This window comes from Archocentrus centrarchus, unplaced genomic scaffold (genome assembly GCF_007364275.1).
Source record: "Archocentrus centrarchus isolate MPI-CPG fArcCen1 unplaced genomic scaffold, fArcCen1 scaffold_24_ctg1, whole genome shotgun sequence".
NCBI lineage: Eukaryota > Metazoa > Chordata > Actinopteri > Cichliformes > Cichlidae > Archocentrus > Archocentrus centrarchus.
Window position 1 is genome coordinate 6110053 of NW_022060254.1, and position 27858 is coordinate 6137910.

Sequence of the window (27858 nt, forward strand, 5' to 3'; positions counted from 1 at the left end):
GGGGAGCGTTCAGGGTGGGGCTACACAATGATACAGCTACTGTATAAGTGAGCAGTGACCCTCAGATATTCAGCTTTGGTCTATTAGTTGCGCTAATCCTCAGTGACCTCTGACTCTCAGTGACCTCTGACCCTCAGTGACCTCTGACCTTCAGTGACCTCTGTCTGTTGCAGATGTGTGTGTGTTGCTGCTGTCTGCACTGGCTGCTTCTGCAGGTGAGTTGAAGTGAAAAGAATCAGTGAGACTCCAACAAGAACACAAACAGACTCCTGAGCCGTCTCTGCATCACTCTGTGTGTCTCTGCTGGTCAAATAAAGGTTTGATCCTGGAGATCCCTCCACATCCTGTGCCAACAGGAAGTGATGTCACTCTGCGTTGCAGGCTGAGGAATGGTGACATAATTGCAGCTTATTTCTTCTTTGGTGGAAGTCGTGTTGGATCTGGACCTAAATCAGAGCTCATCATCACTAATGTCCAGCAGACTGATGAAGGTTTCTACTCATGTTCTACTGATGTGTTTGGATCCTCTCCTCGAAGCTTCCTGAAGGTCAAAGGTCAGCACACTGTCATCACCTCCCATTTAAAGACAGATACTAACATGCTAAGCTGATAATGAAATGATCACTTGCTGAATTATCTTCATCATGTCTCCTACAGAGTCTCCTCATCTTCATACCACCACCGAGTTCTCTCGTCCTGTGAACACGCCTGCTCCTTTTCCTCTTGTAACAGCCTCCACCATTCCTCATCCCTCCACTATTCCTCATTCTTCCACCATTTCTCATTCTTCCACCATTCTTCGTTCCTCCACCATTTCCCGATCTTCCACTGTTCCTCGTCCCTCCAACGTTCCTGGTTCCTCTTCCATCCTTGTTCCAGTTGTAGTAGGTCTGGCTTTGATGGTTCTTCTGGTTTTGGTTGGAGTTCTGTTCCCCTGCAGGAAACTAAAAGGTATGAAGTCATCTCTAAAGAACTGATACTTTACTTTACTTGCTTTACTTTATTCATTTTTAAAGCACTTTAAAAGCAGAAACTGCAACAAAGTGCTGTACAATAAAACAAGAAAAACATCAAAAACACAAACAAAAAATAATAAAAACAGACAATAAGAATCTCAATGTGTATTAAAAGCCAAAGAATAAAAATGTGTCTTAAGAAGGGTTTTGAAGGTTGACAATGAAGGGGCACTCCTAATATGCAATGGCAAGTCATTCCATAATTTAGGGCAACAATACTAAAAGCTCTATCTCCTCTGTGCTTTAATTTTGACCTCGGTACCTCTAAGAAAAGCTGATCAGCTGATCTGAGGCAGCAAGTTGGGAGATAAGGATTAAGTAGCTCAGAAAGATAAGATAATAGGCATGTACTGTAAAGAAATGTATTCCTGCTGCTATGTAATCCATTATTGTATATATAAATGTTATTCAGGAATGACAAAAGAGGAGAGGGTTGCGAACTGCCCCTTTACTTATGAGTGTGGGCAGGTCCTCGTCTGGACACGGAAGCCGAAGTGCATAAATGTGGGAGAACACGCTATCCTTTGTTGTGCTGCAAATATGTTTTAGGGTCCAAACGGGCTGCAACTGTGTGCGTGGAAGTGCGTGCGTGTGCATGTGTGTGCTCACCGAGCTGGTCCAAAAAGTAATGGCAGCGGTCTGCCAAGTAAGCGGTAGAGTATCATATGGAATTTCTTTGAGTTAGATAGCACGGATAGAAGCGACTATCTTGATGTCTTGATGAAAACGTGTAGAACACTTCTCAGTCAGGAAAAAACGCCAGCATCAAAGTCTGCATGAGAACACAAGGCAGCACCCAAAGAGGAAAAAGTCACAGCTAGCACTGCATATAAAACACGGGCACACAACCACAAGGTAATTAACACACACAATTCAGCTACACAGGACTAAATGCAGGTTGTGTACAGAGGCTGCACAGAGACCCAGCAGAAGTCTAATTAGCAAGCATCTAACCAAGCTAGCTCTCTGAGCAGAAGCAGCTTCAGCATCAGGATGCAGCTGGATTTGACCTTTGACTCCTTCAAACAGTTCAGTTTGTTTTTGTCAAACACCACACCTGTGTTATTAATCTGCTGCACTGACGCTGAACTTTATTGTAGATTTTATTGAGTTTTGGACTTTGTTTTTCTTCATGTTACTCGATGTTGATGTTCATGTGTATCTTTAATATTACACAACTTTAGCACATAGTGCTGCTGTCTTGTGAACTTTTGGTTGTTGAATATATTTTTTTAAACAGTATCTTTGTCAAGTTTTTATTACACAATAGTCACTCTTGAATTTTGCACCTGACAAAGTATTAAAAATCTAAAATTAATACTAAAACTAAGCATGAAACAAAAAATAAAAACCAATAAAAATGAGCAAAACCGTTCTGAAAACTAACTAAATACTTTCACCCCTGCCCTTCACCATCTGGTTTGGGGGTTACCACCACGACAGGCACCCACCAACTTGCAACCACAGCTCTGACCAGCAGCCTCAACAATGGAGGTGCAGAACATGGTCCATTTGGACTCAATGTCCTCAGCTTCCCCTGGAATGCCGTCGAAGTTCTGCCGGAGGTGGGAGTTGAAGCTCTCGCGGACTGGGGCTTTGCCAGGCGTTCCCAGCGCACCCTCACAACACGTTTACGTGTGCCAGATTTATCCAGCATCTTCTCCCACCACCTGATCCAACTCACTACCAGGTGGTGATCAGTTGACAGCTCAGCTCCTCTTTTCACCCAAGTGTCCAGAACATATGACCGCAGATCTGATGATACAATTAAAAAATCAATCATCGAGCTGCAACCGAAGGTGTCCTGGTGCCATGTGCCCAAAGGCACAGGGAGAAAAACTCTCGCCCTCTTGCCGCCTCTCACCGAGGGCAACTCCAGACTGGAGTCTGGACTGGCTCCTCTCCAGGAGACTGGTTCCAGAGCCCAGGGCATGCATAGAGGTGAGCTCAACTATATCTAGCTGGTATCTCTCAACCTCATGCACTAGCTCAGGCTCCTTCCCCACTAGAGAGGTGACATTCCATGTCCCAATAGCCAGTCTCGATAACTGGGGATAGTCCGCCAGGGCAACTGCCTGATGCACACTGTACCTGAACCCTACGACGCCTCCTGCGGATGGTGGGCCTACAGGAGGGTGGGCCCATGTAATCTCTTCAGGCTGCGCCTGGCCAGGCACCATGGGTTAATGCCCGGCCACCAGAAGCTCTCCCTTGAGCTCCCGCCCCAGACCAGGCTCCAGGGTGGGGCCCCGGTAACCCTATCCCGGGCAGGGTAACTGTTCCCTTGTTGGTGTAGCCATAGGGGTCTCTTGAACCGCTCTTTGTCTGGACCCTCATCAATGACCAATTTGCCATTGGAGACCCTACCACGAGGACAAGGAGGAGACAAGCCCCCTGGACAACATAGCTCCTGGGATCACTGAGATGCACAAACACCTCCATCACGATAAGGTGGTGATTCATGGAGGGGAACAAATAAAACTGGTTTTCTTTTTCGAATTAGGGTGAATAAGGTTCACAGTCAGGCTTTCAAATCAATTCTATCTCTTTCTGGGTCTTTGCTTAAATGATAAGATAGAGCCTGCTGATACTCCCCAACCTGTGCTTCTGACAGTTAATATCAACAGAGTTGAGACAGAGCAGACAGATGACTGGGAAAGTGGAGCTGAAGTGGTGAGGAAAACTGCCAAGATGGTGTTTGGTGAATCAACTATACAGAGGAGAAAAGACAAGGAGACTTGGTAATGGAATGAGGAAAGTACGGGAAAGTATTCAAAAGAAGAGGTTAGCAAAGAAAAGGTTGCAAAGTCAGACAGATGAAGAAAGTAAGACAGGTGTGCTGGGAGGCTGGGCATACAGCAAAGACAGGTGGCAAAGGGAGTTCTATGTGAGGCTGGACACTGAGGGATGAGAAAAGGAACTGTACAGATTGGCTGGAAATGATGTGCAGCAGTTTAGAGTGACGAACGAGTGAAGAGTGAGGTCAGAAGATGGAAGGAGTACCTTGAGGAGGTGATGAATGAAGAAACAGCGAGAAACGGGAGAACAGATGTAGGATAGTTATGCTGCGTTTCTATTAGTACCTTCTCAGCACAGCTCAACTTGGTTCAGTATGTTTCGTAGGCTTTTCCATTAGGACCTGGTACCACTAGGTCCCAGGTACTTTTTTTAGTACTCAATCAGCTGGGATTCCAGGCGATCCGAGGCAATCAGAAAATGTGACGTCGAAGAGCAGCATGCCAGAGAGTGTTGTCACTAGCTGATGACACTCTTTATTTATGAGAGTGACTCCTTCACCAGAATCAACTGCACCACTTCTAAAGCCTGACAGCAATGATGTTGTGCTGTGTTTGAGTCCATCCATCCATCCATTTTCTTCCGCTTATCCGGGGCCGGGTCGCGGGGGCAGAAGCCTAAGCAGAGAAGCCCAAGCTTCCCTCTCCCCAGCCACCTCCTCCAGCTCATCCGGAGGGACCCCAAGGCGTTCCCAGGCCAGCCGAGATACATAATCTCTCCAGCGTGTCCTGGGGCTACCACGGGGCCTCTTCCCGGTGGGACATGCTGTGTTTGAGTCACATACAAATTATATCAAGAGAGTACTGATGCTGTGTCGACTCCACCCACATTGAGGTGGTACTTAATTGTAATGGAAACAAAACAAGACCGTGCCAAGACGAGTCAAGCCACACTGAGTAGATACTAATGGAAAAGAGGGATTAGGGAATGACATGCTGCACTTAAGTAAGTGCAGTACTGGAGGAAGCTGAGGTAGGGTGAGAAGTTGACAGATGATCCACTATGGTGTTCCCTAAAGAGTCGAAAGAAGGAGAAGGTTCACCCTGATGTAACCAGGTTTCTGTAAGGCAGAAAAATTCGATATGTTGATCAATCATGAAATCATTTAATAACAGAGTAGCGAGAGCAGAAGGTCATTAATCCACAGTGAATAGTTTTCTTCTTTGGTGCTGCTGAAGTGGTTTCATTCATGTTCATGAAGAGCTCCCCTTGTACTGTTGTGTGGTTTCTGTAATGCAGGAGGTCTGGGAGCAGACTCAGTCTCTGTGGGGTTTTGTGGAGGTGACGGCTGTGAGGAACCTGCAGAGAAGAATTTGAGACGGAGCATCTGCCTCTGCTGTGAGTCTCCTTCATGTTACTTCACACCTGCCTGATCACTTCCTCCTCACAAGTCTCTGAAACCTCTCATTTATCCACATTTGTTATTTTTGTTTCCACGACTGAAGGGTGCTCTTGATTATTGATCTGTGAGAACAGGAACCAATCAATGCAGTCTTTGCTCATGTGACTATTTGATGACCTCTGATCAGTTTGTTCTTCAGTTTCAGGCCTGTTTCTGCTGACTGCTGCAGGTGAGCTGATGTTTCTACATCTGTTTGACTTTATGAGAACCTCTAACCTTTAGTGACCTCTGTCTTACTGTTCCAGGTGTGTGTGTGCTGCTGCTGTCTGCACTGAGTGTTCCTGCAGGTGAGTTTTACGTACATGAAATGTGGCTTGACCAATGCAGGTAATACTCAGTTCGAACTACACTGTTTTCACTGTTGTGTTCTTGACTGGTGTTTCATGGTTTGAACCCAAAATCCTTTTAGACCCTTGTGCTCCACTGGCTGAACACTCCAGGCAATGAGTAATCCAGACCAGCAGCTGAGAAAGACTCAATAAACCCTGCAGACCTCCAACCAACATGAATAACTGTCCATTCATCCATCCATTTTCTTCCACTTGTCCAAGGTCAGGTCGTGGGGGCAGCAGACTAAGCAGACAAGCCCACACCTCCATCCACCAGTTCTGGAATGCAATTTTCATTATATGTTTACATATAATGACAAATAAAGTCTTCTGCTTCTCATCCAGGGGGACCCCAATGCATTTGCAGCCAAGCCAGAAGATAATCTCTCTAGCGTGTCCTGGGTCTGCCCGGGGCCTCCTTCCGGTAGGACACGCCCGGAACACCTCACCCAAGAGGTGCCCAGGAGGCATCCTAGTCAGATGCCCGAACCACCTCACCTGGCTCCTTTCAATGTGCAGGAGCAGCGGCTCTACTTTGAGACTGTCCCAAATGGCTGCACTCCTCACCCTATCTTTAAGTTTAAGGACCCGCTACCCTCCAGAGGAAGCTCATTTTTGCTGCTCGTTGAGTAGGGACATAGATTGACCAGTAAATCAATAGCTTTGCTTTCACACTCAGCTCCCTCTTTACCACAAAAGGCTGGTGCAGCATCTGTATTACTACTGACACAGCCCCAATCCCTCTGTCAGTCTCCCACTCCCTTCTCCTGTCACTCGTGAACAAGACCCCGGGACCTCCTCCATCTCCTCCGCCTGGGGCAGCTACACATCCCGGAGCTAGAGTGTGCACTCCACCCCTTTCTGGCTGAGGACCATGACCTCAGACTTAGAGGTACTGATTCTCATGCCAGCTGCTTCACACTCTGCTGCCAACCACTCCACTGTGAGTTGGAGGCCATCACCTGATGAAGCCAACCACATCACACAGAAAGAGCAGGGATGAGATTCTGAGGCCACCAAGTCAGAAACCTCCCACCACTTGGCTATGCCTAGAAATTCTGTCCATAAAAATTATGAACAGAATCAGTAACAAAGGGCAGACCTGACCAAGTCCAACACTCACAGGAAATGAGTTCGACTTATTGTCGTTAATATGGACCAAGCTCTTGCTGCAGTTGTACAAGAACTGAATGGCCCTCAACCACATGCCAGACACCCCATTCTCCCGCAGCACTTCCCACATGATACCCACAGGATACCCCCATGGATGCAGTCAAATGCCTTCTTCAAGTCCACAAAACTCTTGTAACCTGGATGAGCAAACTCCCACACACACTGAAATATCCAAGAGAAGATGAAGAGCTGATCCTGCGTTCTGCGACCAGGATGAAAACCGCATTGTTCCTCTTGAATCTGAGGTGTGATTAATAGATGGACCTTCCTTTCCAGCATCCTGGCATAGACTGCACTGGGGAGGCAGAAGAGTGTGATCTCCTGGTAGTTGGAGCACACCCTCCTGTCTCCCTTCTTGAAGATGGGGACAACCATTCAGGTCTATTAATCCAGTGGCACTGCCCCAGATTTCCACGTGATGTTGCAGAGGCATGTCAACTAAGGTAGCCCTACAATATCCAGAGCCTTCATGAATACAGGGCGAATCTCATCCACCCCAGGGGCCTTGCCTATCACTGGAGGTAACTTCACCCCCAGTGATAGGTGAGTCATCCCCTTCGTCCCCAGACTCTGCTTCCAGTAGAAGGCATGTCAATGGGATTAAGGAGGTCCTTGAAGTATTCCTTCCAATGCCTAACTATAGGCTGTGTGAGTAGAGCACCGCTTTCCACTCCTGAGTTTCCTGAGGGTTTGCCAGAATTGCTTCGAGGCCATCCAAAAGTCTTTTTCCATGGCCTCACCACACTGCTGCCACACCTGAATTTTTGATTCAGCCATCGCCCAAGCCACATTTTGCTAGGCCTGCTGGTACCCATCAGGTGTCTCTAGAATCTGAGAATCTAACGAAGCCTTATAGGACTCCTTCAGCTTGACTGCTCCTTTCACCTCTGGTGATAGCTCTCTGGTTCTGGGATGATGGCCTGGCAGCCACAGCCCTGGGCAGCAGCGTCAACAATTGGGGTGTTGACGCTGCAGAATTCCTGCAGAATGGTTCCTCTGCCAGGCATTCCCAGCGCACCATCACAACATATTTAGGTGCATCGAGTCCGTCCATCATCCTCCCCCACCACCTGCTTCAACTCACCACCAGGTGGTGATGAGTTGACAGATCAGCTCCTCTCTTCACCCAAATGCCCAGAACATATGACGGAAATTTGATAATATGATTACAAAATTGAACACCAACCTGCATGCTAGAGTGTCCTGGTGCTCCGTGTAATTATGGACATAATGTTCAAACATGGTGTTCATTATGGACAAACTGTGGTTTGCACAGAAGTCCAGTCACAGAACACCATTCGGGTTCAGATCGGGCAGGCTGTTCCTCCCAATCACGCCCCTCCAGGTCTCACTGTCATTACCCATGTGAGCACTGAAGTCTGCCAGTAGGACAATGGAGTCAAATTAAAGACCCAAATTAAAGTCTGATGTCTCATAATTTGTCTGTTTCTTCTCAGTTTCTCAGGATGGGTCTGAGGTGGAGGTGTTTGAGGGGGTGGAGTCTGTTCTGCTGTCCTGTCAGGTATCAATTCATCAAGATGATGACATGAGAGTGGTGTGGAAGCACAGAGAGTTCAGGATCACAGTCCACGTGCATGGATCAAATGTGGATGATCTTAGAAACCAAAGCCAGCGTTACACCAACCGAACATCAATGAGAGCTGACGCTCTGCAGACTGGAGACCTCAGCCTCACTCTGAGGAACCCTACAGTCTCTGACAGTGGAACCTACACCTGCATCCTCCAGACAGGTGGACGAGAAGAGAGCCAGGAAGAAGTACAACTGAAGGTCAAAGGTCAGTGCTGTTCATAGAGGTCAGAGGTTAATGCTGCAGGTATATTTTAATCTACTGGCTCATCCTTGTTGTGTCCCCCTCCTGCAGCCTCCACTGTGTCAGTACTTCGACTCTTCTGCCATCTAGTGGTCTTCTGTCTGTACTGCATCTCCACTGCTCTGCTGCTGTCCATCTACTACAAGAAGAAGACCCCAAAAGGACCAGCTGTCTCCATGGAGATGACTCATAATGATGGAGGAGATCAGCGATTGGATGAAGATTATGATGACATCCCTTCTGATGTCACCATTGAGCATCTCCTCAGCCCTAGAGAGACTGTTTGTTGTTGAAGCTGTGAAGTTGTGATTGGTTTGATGGTGGATGTTCCTGAGTGTTCCTGGATTCATGTATTCATCACTTTAATGCTGCAGCTGCTGAAGGTGGAGCTCCTTCAATGACTCCACCCAATTCTGGCTTTGTGACCAATCAAACATCTCAAAGGTCTTTTCTGCTGCTTTCAGCTTGAGCTATTAGCTGAGCTCAGCTGTGCTAGCTTGTATCTCCATCAGAAAGCTCTTTGGAAATGCTGAATAACAGTGAGCTGAATGATGTAACTTCAGAGCTTCTAAACTGGAGGCTGTCACACACCTGAGATCATTCTGTTATTATCACAATCAATTCAGTTCATTTCATTTCAATTTTATTTGTATAGCACCAAATCACAACAAACAGTCTCTTCAATGGTGGGTTGGAGCCAAAACAGTGTGAGGACAGGTTCTCTGAGTAAAAGTACAAGGTTTAAGTAGTAAAAGTACTCTGATTATTACATTGTTGAATTTAGAATGTAACCTGTGTTTGCTATGTTCGTAGTTAGTTTTGGTTTTGATTAGCCTTCATAGTTTCCTATCTTGTTATTAGTTATTATTTACATATTGATTTCTTTGTTCCCTTTTGTTCACCTGTGTTTCCCAGATGTGCCCACTTCCCTCATCAGCCCTCATTATCTAACTCCTGAGTTTCCCCTTCTTGGTGTCGTTTCCTCATTGTCACCAACCGCTCCTGCTGAAGCTAATTTAAGTTAACTCAAGTCCAAGTTTTACGTGACTGATGATGTTGCTGGAACCCGACCAGCTCTGTTACGTGTTTTCTTCCAGATGGTTTTGTTGTGTTACTGCTATATTTTACAGATTATTACAAACATCTTGCCGTTGTTCCATTTTCAGCCTGAAATCACACCCACGCTGCGCTCCTCTTCCTCACTGCTCCGCTCGGCTTCGTGTGTGTGCTGCTGCCGTCACACCTGCTTGCTTAACTGGCATCACTGAGTCACATAGAAGGTTATTATTGTTAACAAAAACTGAAAAAAACATCTTTTTTCACTGAAATAAATAAAAATAATCAATAACTGAAACTGAATGGTGGGTTTAAAAACTAAAACTAAGAGAAATTAGGATAAAATGCGCTCCGGTTTCATGTTGGTCAGAATATTTAAAAGCCTTGATGATATGAAATCACTCTGAGCAGCCTTACCAGAACCAGCATCACAGCCATGCAGCAACCTGACAACCATAATGGACCGTTTCAGCTAAAAGGAACTGCTGGATACACCTGTACAGGTGTGGCAGCCTATGGCAGCTGATCCTGAACAGGATGAGCAGAAGAGAATGATGTTTAGTTAATACACACAGCGGGAGGATGCACTGATAAGGTGTTACTGACACAAACACACAGTTTTAAAAAGCTGTATTTGAGCTGTGGTTCGTTCAGAGGCTCTGAGGTCAGTTTGTTCTTGTTTTTAATGTTTCTGTGATGTTTGAACCACATGGAGCTGATGTTAGTCTGCTGCTGCTCCTGCAGCTGCTGCTGGACACTACAGTTTATTCTTGGTTTATTCTTGACATATATATTTTTATTCAAATTGTTCATTTCTGGCCGCCTCCTGGGTGAGGTGTTCCGGGCATGTCCCACCGGGAAGAGGCCCCGTGGTAGACCCAGGACACGCTGGAGAGATTATGTATCTCGGCTGGCCTGGGAACGCCTTGGGGTCCCTCCGGATGAGCTGGAGGAGGTGGCTGGGGAGAGGGAAGCTTGGGCTTCTCTGCTTAGGCTTCTGCCCCCGCGACCCGGCCCCGGATAAGCGGAAGAAAATGGATGGATGGATGGATGTTCATTTTTTGAGATAAGAGTTTATTGGGAAGGTTTTTGATTTTTTTTTTTTTATGTCGCTGTCCGTTGATGTTCATGTGTGCCCTTTATATCACACACGTAACACACAATGCTGCTGTTTGTGAACAGTTGGTTGCTGAATACAGTTTATTTTTAATGGTATAATTTGAGTTCTTATAGTCACTCTTGCACCTACAAATAAAATATGAAAAAACAAACTAAAATTAACTGAATAAGAGAGAAAGTTAAATCTAAATAAAAATAAACTATAATGTAAAATCCAGAACCATTATAACCCTGGTCACGTGACGGTATAACGTCAAAACGCTGTGGGAAGGGAGGAGCAAAGTGCGCTGTGACTGGAGCGGCATTTACAGTCAGCTCCAATCTGATCTAACCGCAGCGCTGCACACAGGACAGAACCTGTAAAGTATCGATCTCATTACATCAATATCAATGCCAACGGTGATCTGTCTGCTTTTCTCGTTATGAAAACTGATTATTGAGAAACGAAAAACGGATTTCTTTTACTTTCATTTCATACTCCCAAACAACAGAATGTCACACACACACACACACACACACACACACACACACACACACACACACACACACACACCCCCACCTCCACAGGAACTGAAAGTAAATTCCAGTTTCACTCTGCGTAGTTCTGCTTTGCTGAGATTTAACAGGACTTTTTAGTGCAGGCTGAAGATGCTGCTGCTCCTCTTACTCGGTAAGAAAACTGCTCCTCTTCTCTCCGAATACCCACCCACACACACACACACACACACACACACACACACACACACACACACACACACACACACACACACACACACACACTCTGTAACAGCTGGTTACTCTCTTAAGCAGTGGTCCTCAAACTTTTCCCGTCATTTCTCCGGTTGGGGGAGGGTGCGTCAGCCAGTCGCGGTGCTGACACACTTGCGAACGTTTCCTTCCTCAGAATTAATCCGATGTTCCGCACATTTGTTCCGGACATGATTTTTCTCACAGGTCGTTCGCCTGTCACGACCCCCACAGAGTGAGAAACACTGCTTTAAAGACCGGAGTCACACCATCTGCCCTTGAAAAAAGTTTGCGCATCTACATCAGTATATGCGGTTCAACCCATGGTGCCTTTAGGTGCACCTTGTAAATTTAGCAATCTACACTTTCACAGCTTTAGATAATATACTTGAGTGCCTTTTTTGATAGTTTGCATATTCTATACAAACTAAAGTGATACACAACATAAGCAACACTACACAGGCATGTTTACACATTACCATGAATATTATAACCAGGTTATTACAAGCATATGGCACCATGTTCATGCTGAAAGTTTATTTGTGAAAAGATGAGTTTCAAATGGTTAATGCAATTTAATTTTAATTTGGCTAATATTAGAAAATTATTAAATAAGTCAAATTCATTATGATACCTAGTTACAATCATATGTAGGTAAATGGTTGTAACTGTGTGAAAAAGATCCAGTCAACCTGTTTTCAACAATTAACCTAAAATCCTTTTAATAATGGGACAAAAAATTGTGTGATTGTGTGAAATTCAATTATATACTGTTCAGAAATAACCACTAGTTGTCTTTTGCAACATTAAGTTGTTTTTTAGTTTGTGCTCAAACAAGGGACTTTGCAGTGCTGGACTTCATATTTTAACCAGCCAATACTATTTTTAATGCATCTGTCCAGATTACAGATCCTGATTCATTTTGATGGTAAGAAAAACGAAAGGCTTTATGTACAGTGGGTACAGAAAGTATTCAGACCCCATTAAATTTTTCACTCTTTGTTTCATTGCAGCCATTTGCTAAAATCAAAAAAGTTCATGTTATTTCTCATTAATGTTCACTCAGCACCCCATCTTGACAGAAAAAAATAGAAATGTGGAAATTTTTGCAAATGTATTAAAAAAGAAAACCTGAAATATCACATGGTCATAAGTATTCAGACCCTATTTAACTCACATGCTGTCCATTTCTTCTGATCCTCCTTGAGATGGTTCTACTCCTTCATTGGAGTCCCACTGTGTTTAATTTAACTGATTGGACTTTGATTAGGAAAGGCACACACCTGTCTATTTAAGACCTCACAGCTCACAGTGCATGTCAGAGCAAATGAGAATCATGAGGTCGAAGGAACTGCCCAAGGAGCTCAGAGACAGAATTGTGGCACAGATCTGACCAAGGTTACAAAAGGATTTCTGCAACACTCAAAAAAGGTCTGAAAGTAGGTCAAAGGATTAATAGGATAAAATTATTTGATATATGGAGCCAAAATTTCACAGCACTCATATATTTTCAATCTTTGCAGCATAAAATGTTCATACAAATCAGAGACAGTAGAGCTGAAGGCTCACACTGATTTGAAATGGAAGTAGCTGATTGATCACCTGTGTACTGAACCCACCTTTACTGTACCTCCATAGATAGACCCTGAAGTTCTACCTGTTCTTGTTGTCCTCATTACTGAATACAAAATCACAGCACTCACATGCTTCATATTTTCTCTCCTCAGTTTCCCAGCGGGCCTCAGGGGTGGAGGTGAAGGTGTATGAGGGGGTGGAGTCTGTCCTGCTGCCCTGTCAGGTACCACAGAATGTTTCCAATGAGTCCACAGCAGCAGTGTGGGACCGTGAGGAGCTCAACATCCCAACAGTCCATGTGCGTCTGCAGAGCGGAGATGATTATACTTATCAGAACCCTCGTTACACCAACCGAACATCAATGAGAGCTGACGCTCTGCAGACTGGAGACCTCAGCCTCACTCTGAGGAACCCTACAGGCTCTGACAGTGGAACCTACACCTGCACCACCCGCAAAGATGGAGAAGATCAAATTAAGAGCCATCTGCAGCTGAAGGTGACAGGTTAGTGCGGTACACAGAGGCTGGAGGCCACAGTAGTAGGAAACACTTTGAGTTCATCAAATCCTGTTGGATGATGTTCAGGTTGTTTGGTTTTTTTGGATTACAGAACGCCCTCCTCCACCACCTCCTTCAGTCTTGTTGACAGTTCTACCTGCTGTCCTGGTTCCTGTGGTTCTTGTGGTTGTCCTGGCTGTCATATATCTTAAATGTAAAGGGCAGACGAGCAGAGAAGGTATGTGACCCAGGAGTTTCAGACTCCTCTGGAATTTAGTAAAGTGCATCAAAAAAATTGGTGCTTTAATTTTCCAATTTTCAGGGCTGCAGAAAACATTCTGTTCTGTTAAAAATTGCAGCCAAATCGACTTTACATCCACTCTTAGAGTTACAATCTAAAGATGAAATCATAATAAAAGCATTGGTAACCTGGATGTTTGATTTGTTTTCTGATAGTTTACTCAAGAAAAGTTAAAGAAGAGCATTGTGGGTAAACTCCACTTGGTTGGTTGTTAACAATATTATAGCAAAGCTACCCGTCTAATTCATACATGTATATTCATACATATATTTGCTCACAGGTTCTACGATTCTAACAGAATCATAATGTTGAACCTTTCTGTAAAACACTGATATAAATATTTGCTTGCTGCCAGTAAAGTAGAGGATGTACACACTGAACAAGCTGGTTAATGAACATGAACATATGAAATGATTATTAAACCCACTGCTATTGTTTGTAAACAAAAAGTAAATTCTAAATGTGTGTTTTGTTATTGATGCCACGTGGATGTAATGAAGAACTTCTGCGCCGACAAAGTTCTTCTTAGAATAACACAGATTTATTTACAGGAACAGTGTCATACCAACCACTCTGAGTCTGTGTTTGGGAGAGACGTATCATGGTCCGGGGGCCGTGGGACCCGGTGTGTTTTTGGTTTGGGTTTTGTTTGACTGTTCTGTGGTTTTTCTTTTGTTGTGGGGTTTGGTTTTCTGGTTCCTTGTGTTTCCCAGTTTTCTGTGTTAGGTCTGCGTCTGTTATATTTAGTATTTCCTGTTTTATTTTGACAGTCTCGTGTTCCCTGTGTTTAGTTTTGCTTCCCCTTTGTCATTAGGTTCATTTGGTTCACCTGTGATCCCCTGTTTCCACTCTCCCTGATTTCCTTGTGTGTATTTAAGCCCTTAGTTTTTCTCTGTTCTTTGTTGTGTCGTCGTCATTGTTTCCTCCCAGTGTTCCCCTCTTAGCTGTGAGTTTTATTTTTTGCTTTCTCCCAGGCTTCCGGTTTGTCGTGTCCTGGTGGAGATTTCAAGATTTGTGTTTTGTATTATTCGAGTTCCTGCAAATAAACAGTTTTTTAGTTTACGTCTGCGTTGAGTCCTGCATTTGGCTCACAGCCCCAACCGTGACAAGATGACCAATTGTCATCTTTGTCTCTCCCAGAAGAAAGTCAGTTCCTGTTTTATATAGCTGCTAAAATCTGTTTACATTCATGTGATGTCACGATCTCTGGAAAAAAGAAAAAAAAAACCCAAAGTGGATAAAATAAATTAATACTGCGTATGTTTGGTAAGTCGCTACAGTAATTTTAAGGGCAGAAACTACCTTTGCAGACAGTAAGAGAGCCCAGACTATCATTAGCATTACAGAGGATTCTTCTGTGGAAGGAAGTCTCCCTCTCTCCCACCCCCACCGTGGACCGCTGTGGCCGGCTCACCAGCTGAGTGCGGCAATTTCAAGAGACAGCATCTCTATGTTGTAATAGGCATACAGTTTAAGTATGCCCATTAAGACAGTGGTTCAGTGTGCCCTCTTCAGAGGAAATGACAGAAAGTATTTATAACAACAGTAAAAACAGTCCAGTTTGTATTTGCTTTAACTGTAGGGCCACGTTTTTCCATTTTAATGATTGTTGATCTGCTGTCCTGCATGATTTGCATCACAGAGAAACTTTTTCACCTCTCAGTGATCAAGTGTGAAATAAAACACTTCCTACAGACATGAAGCCCCGCCCACTCCCATCTCTGTGTTAAAATCCAATCAGGAAACTTTTGGATGCATTCAGGAAAACTCCGACACTTTAGCCCCTTTTCCACCGATGGGGTGCCGGTGTTGGTGCCTGTGCTGTACCCAAAAGAACCGGTGAAAAGCTTAGGAATGGGCCCACGTTTCCACCACGCTTCTGTGAACTGCTCCTTTATGTATGAGTGTGGGCGGGTCTTCGTCTGGACACTGAAGCCGAAGCGCACAAACGTGGGAGAACACGCTCCCCTTTCTGTGCTGCAAATACGTTTTAGGGTCCAAACCAAACTACTGCAGCATCTGTGTGCAGCACAGAGGGAAACACAGACAGCGATTAGAGCAAGACGACAAGTACGCACTTTGTGTCTTTACTGCTCTCCTTGTGTGTGCGAAAGTTCACAATTCAGCAGCAAGCCAAACTCCATTCCAAAGAATACAGGAGTCAGGACGTAGCGTTCGTGCTCCAGCTGCTTTATTTCAAGCTGTACTGCCATATACCATTGAATAGGAGTGAAAATAAACCACAGAAACAAAGAAATACAATAAGCAAAATGAGTAGCACAGTTATACAACATAACACTAAATGTATGTATGTAATGCTTAAGGTATAGCTGCCACTACATTGTTAGTGCAGAGAGAAATATCAATATCACATATCAACTACCAAAATACAAATGTAAAATAACACCAGTATCCATGCTCCTTTAAATTTACTTACATATTCCACAACAATCAAGAGGAGCAGTAAAGGATAAAGATGTCTATATAGGATATCCTATGTCTACATGACATGTAGTTGCACCAGCTATATATATTAACAACAAACTTGGGCTTTACAACATCAACTTAACAAAATGTCACTGAAATGCTTCTCTGTAGTCTGTGGTTAACAAATACTTACAGATGATGCTTTCAAAGGCATAAACAAAAAGGAGGATTGCAACACATAACTACAGGAATCCTTCAACAAATGTAGCCTGCTTGTTCCACTGACATAGCTCACTTCCTGTTCTGGGGTAAGGAGCATGTCACACCAGCAAAATCAACAAGGCCCACCAGGGGGCTCTAAAACAAAGGCAGAACACTCCCCGCCTGGTATCTATAAAGATGCCATGTAAAGTGTCTTATAAGAAAGTCTTTTTGGTATTACTTTTTCATAAGGAAAACAATCTCAGATACTGGCCTGAGGAATCTTTTGTTTGATCCTTGCTTGGAGACCTCAAGCTCTACTTTGCGAACTCTCCCATCATCACTGGGAAAAGTGTTTGTAATGATTGCCATAGCCCAGTCATTTTGGGCTGCATTGCTATCCTTCAGCAGCACAATGTCGCCCTTCTCAATGTTAGGATGTGACTTGAACCACTTCTGACGAGTTTGTAGTGTGTGTAGATATTCCGTTTTCCAACGACTCCAAAAGCAGTCTGCCAGACACTGTACCTGCTGCCATTGCTGTTTATAAAGATCCTTCTCTGTGAACTTCTTTGTGCACTTGGCTTTTGAGTGAGACTGGGCTAAGTATCTGAGGTGAGTCTGGATCTGTAGAGATAGGAACTATAGGCCTGGAGTTGATGATAGCTGTTACTTCCACCATTAAAGTAGAAAGTACTTCGTGAGTCAAATGAGAATGATCTGTGCGCATCAACATAAAATCCAAGATCCTCCTTGCCACTCCAATCATGCACTCCCATGTGTCCCCATATGTGAAGCATGTGGAGGATTGAACAACCAATTACAGTTTTGATTGTTAACATACCTCTATACTTTAGCGTCTTTTACAACTTTATGGAACTCAAGTTCATTGCAAGCACCAACAAAATTAGTCCCACAGTCAGAATGTAGTTGTTTAGATGGGCCACGGCTGGCAAAGAACCTTCTGAGACAGTTAATGAATGATGAAGCATCCATGGACTCGATCACTTCTATATGGAGAGCACGAGTGCTTAGACAAGTAAATAGTACTGCCCAATTCTTGCTGCAGGCTAGACATCCTCTTGGCCACCTTGCTAACTATACTCCAAGGTCCAAAGACATCTAGGCCCGTGTAAGTAAAAGGCGGAGATGTGCTAAGTCGTTCCTCTGGCAAGTGCGCCATTGTCTGACTTTCCATCCTGCCTCGCAGCTTCTGACAAATGACACATCCATGAAGAACTCTGCCTACACATCTTTTGCCACTTATCAGCCATAATCCAGCAGCTCGAATTGCACCTTCTGTGAAGACGGGGCCTTGGTGTTCCACTTGCTCATGATAATGCTGTATGAGTAATGTGGAGAGATGATGTTTGCCAGGTAAAATGATTGGGTTCTTCTCCTACTTTTAGTCTGCCACCAATCCGTAGGAGACCTTCCTCATCTATGAACGGGTCCAACTTAGCCAATGGGCTTCTCTTGCTGAGGCTGCTTTTTTGGAGAGTGTCTAACTCATCTGAGAAACTAGCTGCTTGCACAGAGTGTATAACAATATATGTTGCCTTGGATAGTTCACTGGCAGTATGTGGTTTTGAGCACTGATGCCATCCACTACACTGATTGGGAACTTGGGTCGAGGTCTGAAAGGAACGGGCTATATGAATAAGTGTTGCGAGTGCTCTTTGCAAAGAGTTCCATGAAGAAAATCTCTCAAACCTTTCAGGGAAGCTGGTTTGCTGTTCAACTGAGCTCTTGTTTGGTTCATGCAAGAATGCTGGTCCAGTCAGCCAGTTGGTATTGGTGAGGCGAGAAGCTTGGACAGACCTTGAGGCATGATCAGCTGGATTATGCTCCATAGGGACATACTGCCACTGTTTTGGCTGTGTGGACTGCCGAATTCTTTGAACTCTATTGTGAACATACACACGGAACCGTTTTGACTCGTTGTGTATATATCCAAGCACCACTTTACTATCACAATAGAAGGTGACTGCATCACGCTCCAAGTCCATCTCATGAACAATAAGCTCAGCCATTTCCACAGCCAGCACAGCCGCGCACAATTCTAATCTGGGTATGGTGGGTTCAGTTAATGGTGCCAGTTTTGCCTTTCCTAGGATAAAGCCAGTATTAATCCATCCTTCCTTGTCTGTTGTTTTTAGGTATGCTACAGCGCTGATAGCTTTGGTTGAGGCATCCGAGAAGATACAGATTTCTCTTTGCTTGGCCTCTGAAGGGGAGTTTATTGCATAAGCTTGAGGGATATGTAGCTGTTGGAGCTCCTGTAATGACTCCCTCCACGCTTCCCATTCGCTGTATTTTTCTGATGGGAGCAACGCATCCCAGTCGCTTCCTAATGCAGGCAGCTCTCTGAGTAGGAACTTTCCTTGAATAGTGATGGGAGCCACAAACCCCAGTGGATCGAAGAGGCTTTTACTGTGGACAAAACACCACGCCGTGTAAATGGCTGGTTGTTGGAAGATGCCTGAAAAGTGAAAGTATCTGTAGCCACTTCCCAGCTGAAACCGAGGCTGCGTTGTGTAGGAATAGTTTGTGCCTAAGTCAAGCTCTTTGATGTCTTTTGCATGATCTTATACTGGAAATGCTCTGAGAACATTTATGCTGTTTGATACAATCTTGTGAAGCCTCAAATTTGACTCTGCAAGAGAGGCTTGTGTTCTGTTTATCAGGGAGATTGCTTGTTTCTCTGTTGGTAAGGAAACAAGGCCATCGTCCACATAGAAGTCACGTTCTACAAAGTGTCTGGTATCTGACCCATATTGCCTTTCTCCCCTCTGAGCAGCTTTTCTAAGGCAATAGGTGGCCACCGCTGGTGAGGGGCTGTTACCAAACACATGGACCCACATCCTGTACTCAACATGTTTGCTTAGGTCAGTATCATGATACCACAGAAAGCATAAGTAGTCTCGATGCTCCTGTCTCACCACAAAACAATGAAACATCTGCTCAATGTCTGCTATCACCGCCACCTGCTCCTTCCTAAAGCGGATGAGTAGACCTAAGAGACTGTTATTTAGGTCTGGTCCGGTGAGTAGTAAATTATTCAGAGAGATGCCATTGTACTGAGCGCTAGAGTCAAACTACTCTGATCTGATCTGGTTTTCTCAGGTGATAGATTTCAAAAGTTGGTAAATACCAACATTCTGTTCCTCCTTCCAATGGAGGTGCTAGTTCTGCATGGTTGTTGTCAAATACTCGCTGCATGAAAGCAATAAACTGCTCTTTCTTATTTAGATTGCGATCTCAGGTGCATCTTAAAAAAGAAAGATGAGTTGCAGCTTGCTCCCGATTGTTTGGTAGTGGTGACCTTGGAGACTGAAAGGGGAGAGGTGCTACCCAGCTCCTAGACTCACTCTGGAAAACTTGCTTATCCATTATTGTTAGAAAGTGTTCATCTTCTACTGATAATGCAGGTTTATCATCATCTGTTGTCATGAAAACTGTGCTTCCAATGGACCCTACCATTCCACTATCCCAACAACCTTGTAATGCACCATGTGATGAACACATCAACTCTTTCTTTGACATGCACATGGCTTGTGCATGGTCTGAAGAGTGAGGGTCTAATGTTCTCCAGAACATCTGTCTTGAAACTGCAGATTGAAGGCTTATGGACCCTTCCTAAGCAAACGTCACCCACCAAAACCCATCCTATGTCCAGCTATTGTGCAAAGGGTGCTTTGTCGGGGCCATTAATCTGCTGTCTGACTTTGTGAGCTCTGAGAATGTCTCTGCCAAGCAGAAGTAAAATGGAAGCATTCTTGTTCATAGCTGGAATTTGCACAGCGATTCTCTTTAGAATAGGGTGATGGAAAGCGGGGCCGGAGTTGAACCCGTTTTTTGACCGAGCACCAAGTGCGTTCGTGGTGGAAAAACCGCCGAATGGTTCAAATACTGGCACCGGCATCTTGTCGGTGGAAAAGCGGCTTTTGACCGTTCTTGTTAACTTGGAGCAATAATAAGAGCACGGACTCTACTCGAGAGAAACTCGCGGTTTCAACACCAAAAAATAAACCACCAAAAACTGTCAAATTGGAAAACCTTAAATTTATGGAATTCATAAAGTGGTCTAAGCTGGTATTTGAATGTCCCGTTTTCTGGAAAGCACCATGAGCTTTGCTCTCAGCCACATCACCCAGACCGTTTCCCTGCCCCCACGTCCTAAAGTTAGCGCTGGTCTAAGGCCCCATTTACTATTGATGGGAATTCCGGCTCTTTTTAGAGAGCCGGCTCTTTAGGGTCGGCTCCCAAAGAAGAGCCGGCTCTTTCAGCTCCCAAATGGCTCCTTATATTTTAATTTTTTTTTTTTTTTTTTTTAAAGTGTAAAATGAATTACTAAAACATACATTATATCGAACGTTTCTTTATATACTCAACATATAATAGAGTGCTCCAAATACAAATTATAAAACAAAAGATTGGAACTCAGAAAATCCAAGGGCCTTTGAGGAGTTGATCCTGTTTCTCCTACCTGATATGACCTGCCCTGTTTTGTTCCTCTTATTGCACGAGGGATGAATAATTCGTATATGCCTGTGCAGGTTGTTTGTGGAGCCTGCTTGATATTAAATTTAAAATTTGCAGTCTACACGCTGTCTATCACATTAATCTTTTAACACCAGGCGATCGCTGCTGAATCGCCAGTTTCCTACCCTTACTAGCCGCGAACAGCTGATTAAGACGTAGCGTCTCACCGAGTTGCTGATCAAAGGACTTTGATCAGCTGGCTTTTTACCCTAACTCCGCAACCGTTTATCCTATCCTATTCCTGAAAGCTCTGAAATTACATTTCAGTCATGTAGGGGTGTTGTGGTATTTGTGACTGGAAGTCCACAAACGCCGGCACTTTTGAAATACGCTGTGTCTCCTTCGACATGTTTGGAGGTATAAGGTTAAAATGTTTCCAGTCTTTACTACTTTTCCCGTCACTCATTTTCCTCACCATTCCCGTGTGTAGCCTCTATGTAAAGCACAACTTCCTCTGGCTCTTTCCTGTCTCCATTTGGCAGGAGCCCCTCCCTCTCTGGTGTTTGTTTACTCACTGCGCAGTGTGTCCGTGCCCCCTCCCCTCCCGCTCAGTGTAGACGCTCATATACTACCATTCATCTTACCACTCATCGGCTTCCACAAAAAAAAAATCAAACAAATGAAAAGACAAAAAATAGAAAAGTGTCACTACCAGCAACTGGTTCTTAGAGCCGGATCGTTCGCGAACATTTTGATGCATTTCGGCCTTCCGTTTACACGACAATGGAGTGAAAATGATGTATTTCGGTAACGGGGGTCCAGAGTAGAGCGTTTGAGAAACACACTGGCAAACGTTTCCACGTAAACTGATGAATACGCTGTGTTTTGGAAATGGGTGACTCGCACATGCGCAATATGGTTGTGACCACCACAGTTTTTTGCACATGCACAAATTGATAAACAGTATCGCGGAGTCACGTGTGCTTCTTGTGCTTTTCTTGTGTTTTTGCCGTTTTATAATTCAGTGTTGTGTGCAGCAGTGATCCAACCTCATCGTCAGTCCACACAAAACCTCTCACATTGGCCGTTTTGGAAACAATTTTCCACACTTCCTACTGTGTCCCTCCACGCATGCGCGTCTTGTGTAAACAAGCTTTGCAAAAAGAAAATGCCAACTTTTGGCCTGGCATGGGAACTACATCGTTTTCACAGATTCACGTGTCTCCGTGTAAATGGAGATTGTTTCTGAAAGACCACCGTGTAAACGGAAGGCTGAAATGCATAAAAATGACATCATTCCCAGTGGAAACGGTGTCGGGTAAACCGGCCCTAATTCATTTTAATTTGGTGGCTCAGTACTCCAAAATCTCTAATTTCTTTATATTTTACCGGAAACATGTACAGCCATTTATTGAAACATACATGAATGCAGTTTATAAGGTTCAAAATGAAGCCTGAAAGTCAGTATTTGGTATGAGCTCCTTTATTCTTCAGCACAGTCTGATCTCTCTGAGGCAGCTTTCTGTCATTTCTGAAGTCTTCAGGATCAGTTCTCCAGGCTTCTTGAAGGTCATTCAAAGCTCTGCTTTGGATGTTTCTGCCTTTTGTTTGATTCGCTGTCAGGACGCTCCCACACTGCTTCAGTAATGTTGAAGTCTGGGCTCTGGGGAGGCCAATCCATGACTGTTAGTGCTCCATTGTGTGTTTTTCTATCCAGGCATGCTTTTACTGCAGTGTCAGAGTGTTTGAGACTTTTCTGTGCTGATAAGATTTTTGAGAACATCTCAGCACCAGTGGATGAAATGCAGCCTCAAACCATGAACCAGAACCTCCTCTGTGTTTCACAGACAGCTGTAGATGTTCAATGTTGCACCTCCCTCCTGATCTCCTCCATACATCGATTATAATTTGAACAAAAATTTCCAATTTGTGCTCATCACGCCATAAAACCCATTATTAAGTGCCATTTTTTAGTAATTCATAGTTTATTTTTAAGAGCCTTTTAAAAAATTCCAAAAATCAGGATTAATGAGTATCAATCAGTTTATCTTCAGGACACATTTCTGAGAAGACTCATCTGTCTGATGGTGGAAGGACAGCTGGGACAAATCTGTCATGCAAATCAGGTTTGACACCAGGGAGCAGAAGTGGGAGGAGGCGGTGGGTGTTCATATTAATGCCCATGACACATCATAAGCTCCCTTTAGTAGGTAACTTATAAAATAATTTTATAATTGATAAAAGTGGAACTACATGCAGAACTTCTAACAGGAGTGTCTTGCTCCAGCCTCTGACGGGGACGGTCGCATTCTATCTCTCTCCCTGCCCTCCCTATCTTTCCTGCTTGCTGCTTGCTGTGAGCGCGTCTCTTGCACACTGTTCGAATAAGAATAAGATTAATATGGATTTGGCAAACTGGGCCTTCAAGACCATCGATCGAATTTTTTCCACTATGAGATCTGGGAAAGGGGAGCCTGCGTGTCCGAGTGGAACAGACCCGGTTGGATACGTCATCGACTCTTGGAGCTCGTGGAGACCTGTGTGCTTCTCGGCCCTCGAGGTGGAAGACGCTTACATATTTGGCTATCTGGTAGCGGTATCTTTTCTGTTTGGGCTTGGAGGATACCTGATTTACCGAGAAATCAAGAAAACCTGGACGGCAGTTCGACATCTGCAGAGGCTGCCGACCCAGGTGGATGGGCTGACCAGAATGGTACAGACTCAGACTCAAAGCCTGATGAACCTGAGCCGTAGACTTGGGGAGTAGCAGGTGAGAGGGGTTCGATCTGGAGATAAGGTACGGTTCTGCTCAGTGAGGACGGTAACTAACGAATTTGGATTATTGGATTTATTGAATGGTTTCCCAGTGAGACTGAAGGCTGTTGAAAAAAAACAAGCAGCCTGTTCCAAAACAACATCTGCATTATCAGAATTCGGCTCCCTAGCCGGCCTTGGCTGGCAATCATATCTCTCCAGAACTATGTGTGAAGGCCGCTATCCCCCTCAGCCCTCTCTGTGATTTGTGAAGCTGGATCTGGTGTACCAAGGCCGCTGATGAACTTCCATCACTATCAGCGAACTGTTTGGCTGGGAGCTGGCATCTGGGCTCCACAATGCCCCCCACCCTCTCGTCTCCGTCTGCATCCCCTCCTGACCCTGACCCTACCCACCATACTGCTATCCTGGCTTTATATGTGCAATATGCTTTTTGCTGAGGTGTTTTTTGGAACCTCGTAAGGTGTTCTTTATGAACACAGTATGAGATGATTTTTTGAACCTAACTATCCCAATGTATCTCTTTCTGTCTCTCTGCTAAAGGTAGCGCCGTTGAGAAACGGTTGCATGACCTCAGACATCTGTCCCCCCTGTCTGTGTTATGTTTTTGTTTTGGATGGATGTTCTGTTAACTGCAATTTCCCCATTTGTGGGACTAATAAAGGCATTCTTGATTCTTGATTCTTGATTCTTGAGACTGAAAAGGGAGAAAGCGTAGATTGCTCAGCGCAGCGCTACAAAATTATTTTATTTATTAGATTCACAAAAATAAATTGATTTGGTGATTTGCAGTGGAAAATGTGTCAAAGGTCATACTGACTAAAAATTTATATATTTTAGATTTTCCAAACTTGTTCCTTCACTGGTTGCAGGTTTGTTTTAGACAGTGAAAATACTTCAGCATGAAATGTTAACAAAACATTTGTGAATCACAGAAGTCAAAGTTTTTGTGAAGAAAGCGCCACCTCTTGGTGACACTCTGCAAATGAGGGAAAGGGGTGTGGTCATGCTGGGAAGTAGATACGCCCAGAAGAAGGAGGGGGACTTCCAGCCGGCTGGGAGCGGCAACTTTGAGTGGCTTCATCTGTACGCTTAATTTCTGCTGTGTTCTCCTCACAGATCCTGAGGTGGAGATGGTGGAAGTGATAAAGGGAGAGGACTCTGTTGTGCTGCCCTTTATAACTGAAGATCGCACAACTTGGGGTGTCAAAGTAGCATGGACACACAACGGCAAGAATGTCCACGTGTATAAACGTGGCAACAACCAGCCTCTCCTACAGGACCAGGATTACAGGGATCGCACAGAGATGAATGAAGATCCACTGAGATCTAAAGACCTCAGTCTGACCCTGAAAGACCCCCAACTTAGTGACCGTGGAGTCTACACCTGCACCGTCTGCAACAAGTGTGGACATGTCCTGCTACAGAAATCAGTGACTCTCAGTGTCAGAGGTGAGTGTAACAGCTGTTTGCAGCTGTGTGACAATAAATGTGTGAGTCAGCAGAAAGCAAAGCAGCTGTTTGTGCAGCCTCACACATCAACACACAATCAGTTCAGCTCCAAGTCAGAAGAAACACTGAAACAGGAGTGAAGAGCTGCTGGTTCCACAGCAGAGGAGATGATGGAGGATCACACTCACTGACGTCTGTCTGTCTGTCTGTCTGTCTGTCAGACAGTAACTGACAGTAACTGACTGTAACTGACTGTATCCCTCATGTTCTGCTCTCAGTTCTCCAGACAGAGATGGTGGAGGTGACACAGGGCCAGAGGTCTGTCCTGCTGCCGTTTAAAATCACAGATGAGCTTCCTCCAGATGTCAAAGTGCAGTGGAGACTCACTCACCCTGAAGACAAGATGGTCCTCATGTATGACAGCAGCCAGAATCACCCTCTCTCACAGGATCAGGTTTACAGATATCGCACAGAGATGAAGAGAGACCCACTGAGAAATAAAGACTTCAGTCTGACACTGAAAGACCCCAAACTTACTGACAGTGGAGTCTACACCTGCACCGTCTGCAACAAGGATGGAATCATGCTGCTACAGAAAGTGGTGACTCTCAGTGTCAGAGGTGAGTCCAACAGCTGTTTGCAGCTGTGTGAGAATAAATGTGTGAGTCAGCAGAAAGTAAAGCAGCTGTTTGTGCAGCTGTTTGTGCAGCTGTTTGTGCAGCTGTAGAGCCAATAATAAGAGGGCACCGTTTGTGCACACATCAATCAGCTCACACTCACTGACATCATGTGTGTACAGTATGCGGGTAATTCTATAGGTTCTGTCTTAAAATTAGAATATCATGAAAAAGTTGATTTATTTCAGTAATTCCATTCAAAAAGTGAAACTTGTATATTATATTTATTCATTACACACAGACTGGTATATTTCAAATGTTTGTTTCTTTTAATTTTGATGATTATAACTGACAACTAATGAAAACCCCAAAATTAAGTATCTCAGAAAATTAGAATATTACTTAAGACCAATCCAAAAAAGGATTTTTAGAAATGTTGGCCAACTGAAAAGTATGAGTATGTACTGCACTCAGTACTTAGTTGGGGCTCCTTTTGCCTGGATTACTGCAGTAATGCGGCGTGGCATGGAGTCCATCAGTCTGTGGCACTGCTCAGGTGTTATGAGAGCCCAGGTTGCTCTGATAGTGGCCTTCAGCTCTTCTGAATTGTTGGGTCTGGCGTATCACATCTTCCTCTTCACAATAGCCCATAGATTTTCTATGGGGTTAAAGGTCAGGTGAGTTTGCTGGCCAATGAAGAACAGGGATACCATGGTCCTTAAAGCAGGTACTGGTAGCTTTGGCACTGTGTGCAGGTGCCAAGTCCTGTTGGAAAATGAAATCTGCATCTCCATAAAGTTGGTCAGCAGCAGGAAGCATGAAGTGCTCTAAAACTTCCTGGTAGACGGCCGCATTGACCTTTGACCTCAGAAAACACAGTGGACCAACACCAGCAGATGACATGGCACCCCAAACCATCACTGACTGTGGAAACTTTACACTGGACCTCAGCCAGTGTGGATTCTGTGCCTCTCCTCTCTTCCTCCAGACTCTGGGACCTTGATTTCCAAAGGAAATGCAACATTGACTTTGCTCAGAGAACATAACTTTGGAGCAGTCAGCAGCAGTCCAGTCCTTTTTGTCTTTAGCCCAGGAGAGACGCTTCTGACACCGTCTCTGGTTCAAGAGCGGCTCGACACGAGGACTGCGACAGCTGAAACCCATGTCTGCATACGTCTGGCAGCTTTCATCAGTGTCACTGATTCCAATATTTTAGAAAAACACACCTGAGAGGAAAAGCATATTCAGTCATGTGATGTGCTCATGTGACTGATGCAGAAATAAGTTCATAACAACTCTGAGCTGAGACTCATTCTTGTTTATCTCTTCCACAGAAGAACCAGCTTCCACGTCTCAACAAAATTCTACATCTCAACCAGCTTCCACGTCTCAACAAGATTCCACGTCTCAAACAAAATGTACTGTGCAATGAGTAATGTGTTCATCAGGACTCTTAGCTGAGACTCACTCTTGTTTATCTCTTCCACAGGAGCATGAGCTTCCAGGAATCAAAAATGTTGTAACGTGTCCTCTTTCGCCCTCCACTTTGTCCCTTCTCTTTTTGTTCAGTTGTTACAGTTGGTGTGAAATGTTCAGTATGAAGGTCTATATAATCAGTGTTGTCAGTAATGGATTACTAAGTAATGCATTAGCCCATTAGCCCATATGTTACTAAGTAACACATTATTCTAATCTGATTACTTTTTTCGGTAATGACCAGGGGTGAAAGTAAGCCGGTACAGTCCGGTACTGCGTACCACTAAAAGATTCTGCACTGGTACTGCATACCAGCAAGAGTTGGTGCGACTGTCTGCTGTAAAGCCGTCATTCAGAACCGGTCATGTCCGTACTTTGAGTCACAATAGATCCGCTAGCAATAAGCAGTCTAAAACACAACTTAATCAGTTAACAAAGAGTTTTTTTTCCTCATTTCAAATTGTCTCTGAACCGTTCATGGTATGCCGGAGCCTCAAGTCTCTAGCTTCTCTCCCCTCAAGATCAAGGGTTTCGTCGATGGACAGTCACGTCCCGTAAGCGGGACGGCTGTAGTGCATTTTA

The 27858-nt window shown here is 44.4% G+C and overlaps 1 protein-coding gene across 1 annotated transcript; it reads left to right on the forward strand.

Moving 5' to 3' along the window:
- Positions 1-11283: 11283 nt before the first annotated feature.
- Positions 11284-27297, forward strand: LOC115775645 (uncharacterized). The gene is made up of 6 exons (XM_030723117.1): positions 11284-11393; positions 13198-13548; positions 13655-13780; positions 24851-25183; positions 25462-25803; positions 27290-27297. The coding sequence occupies exons 1-6, from the start codon at positions 11372-11374 to the stop codon at positions 27295-27297; spliced, it is 1182 nt and encodes a 393-aa protein (XP_030578977.1). The 5' UTR covers positions 11284-11371.
- The last annotated feature ends 561 nt before the right edge of the window (positions 27298-27858 follow it).

Excerpts from the sequence above, each read along its gene's own strand:
- LOC115775645 (XM_030723117.1), top strand. The coding sequence starts at position 11,372 with ATGCTGCTGCTCCTCTTACTCG. Across the intron at positions 11,394-13,197 it reads GCTGCTGCTCCTCTTACTCG|TTTCCCAGCGGGCCTCAGGG; the intron begins GTAAGAAAACTG and ends TTCTCTCCTCAG. Across the intron at positions 13,781-24,850 it reads AGGGCAGACGAGCAGAGAAG|ATCCTGAGGTGGAGATGGTG; the intron begins GTATGTGACCCA and ends TTCTCCTCACAG.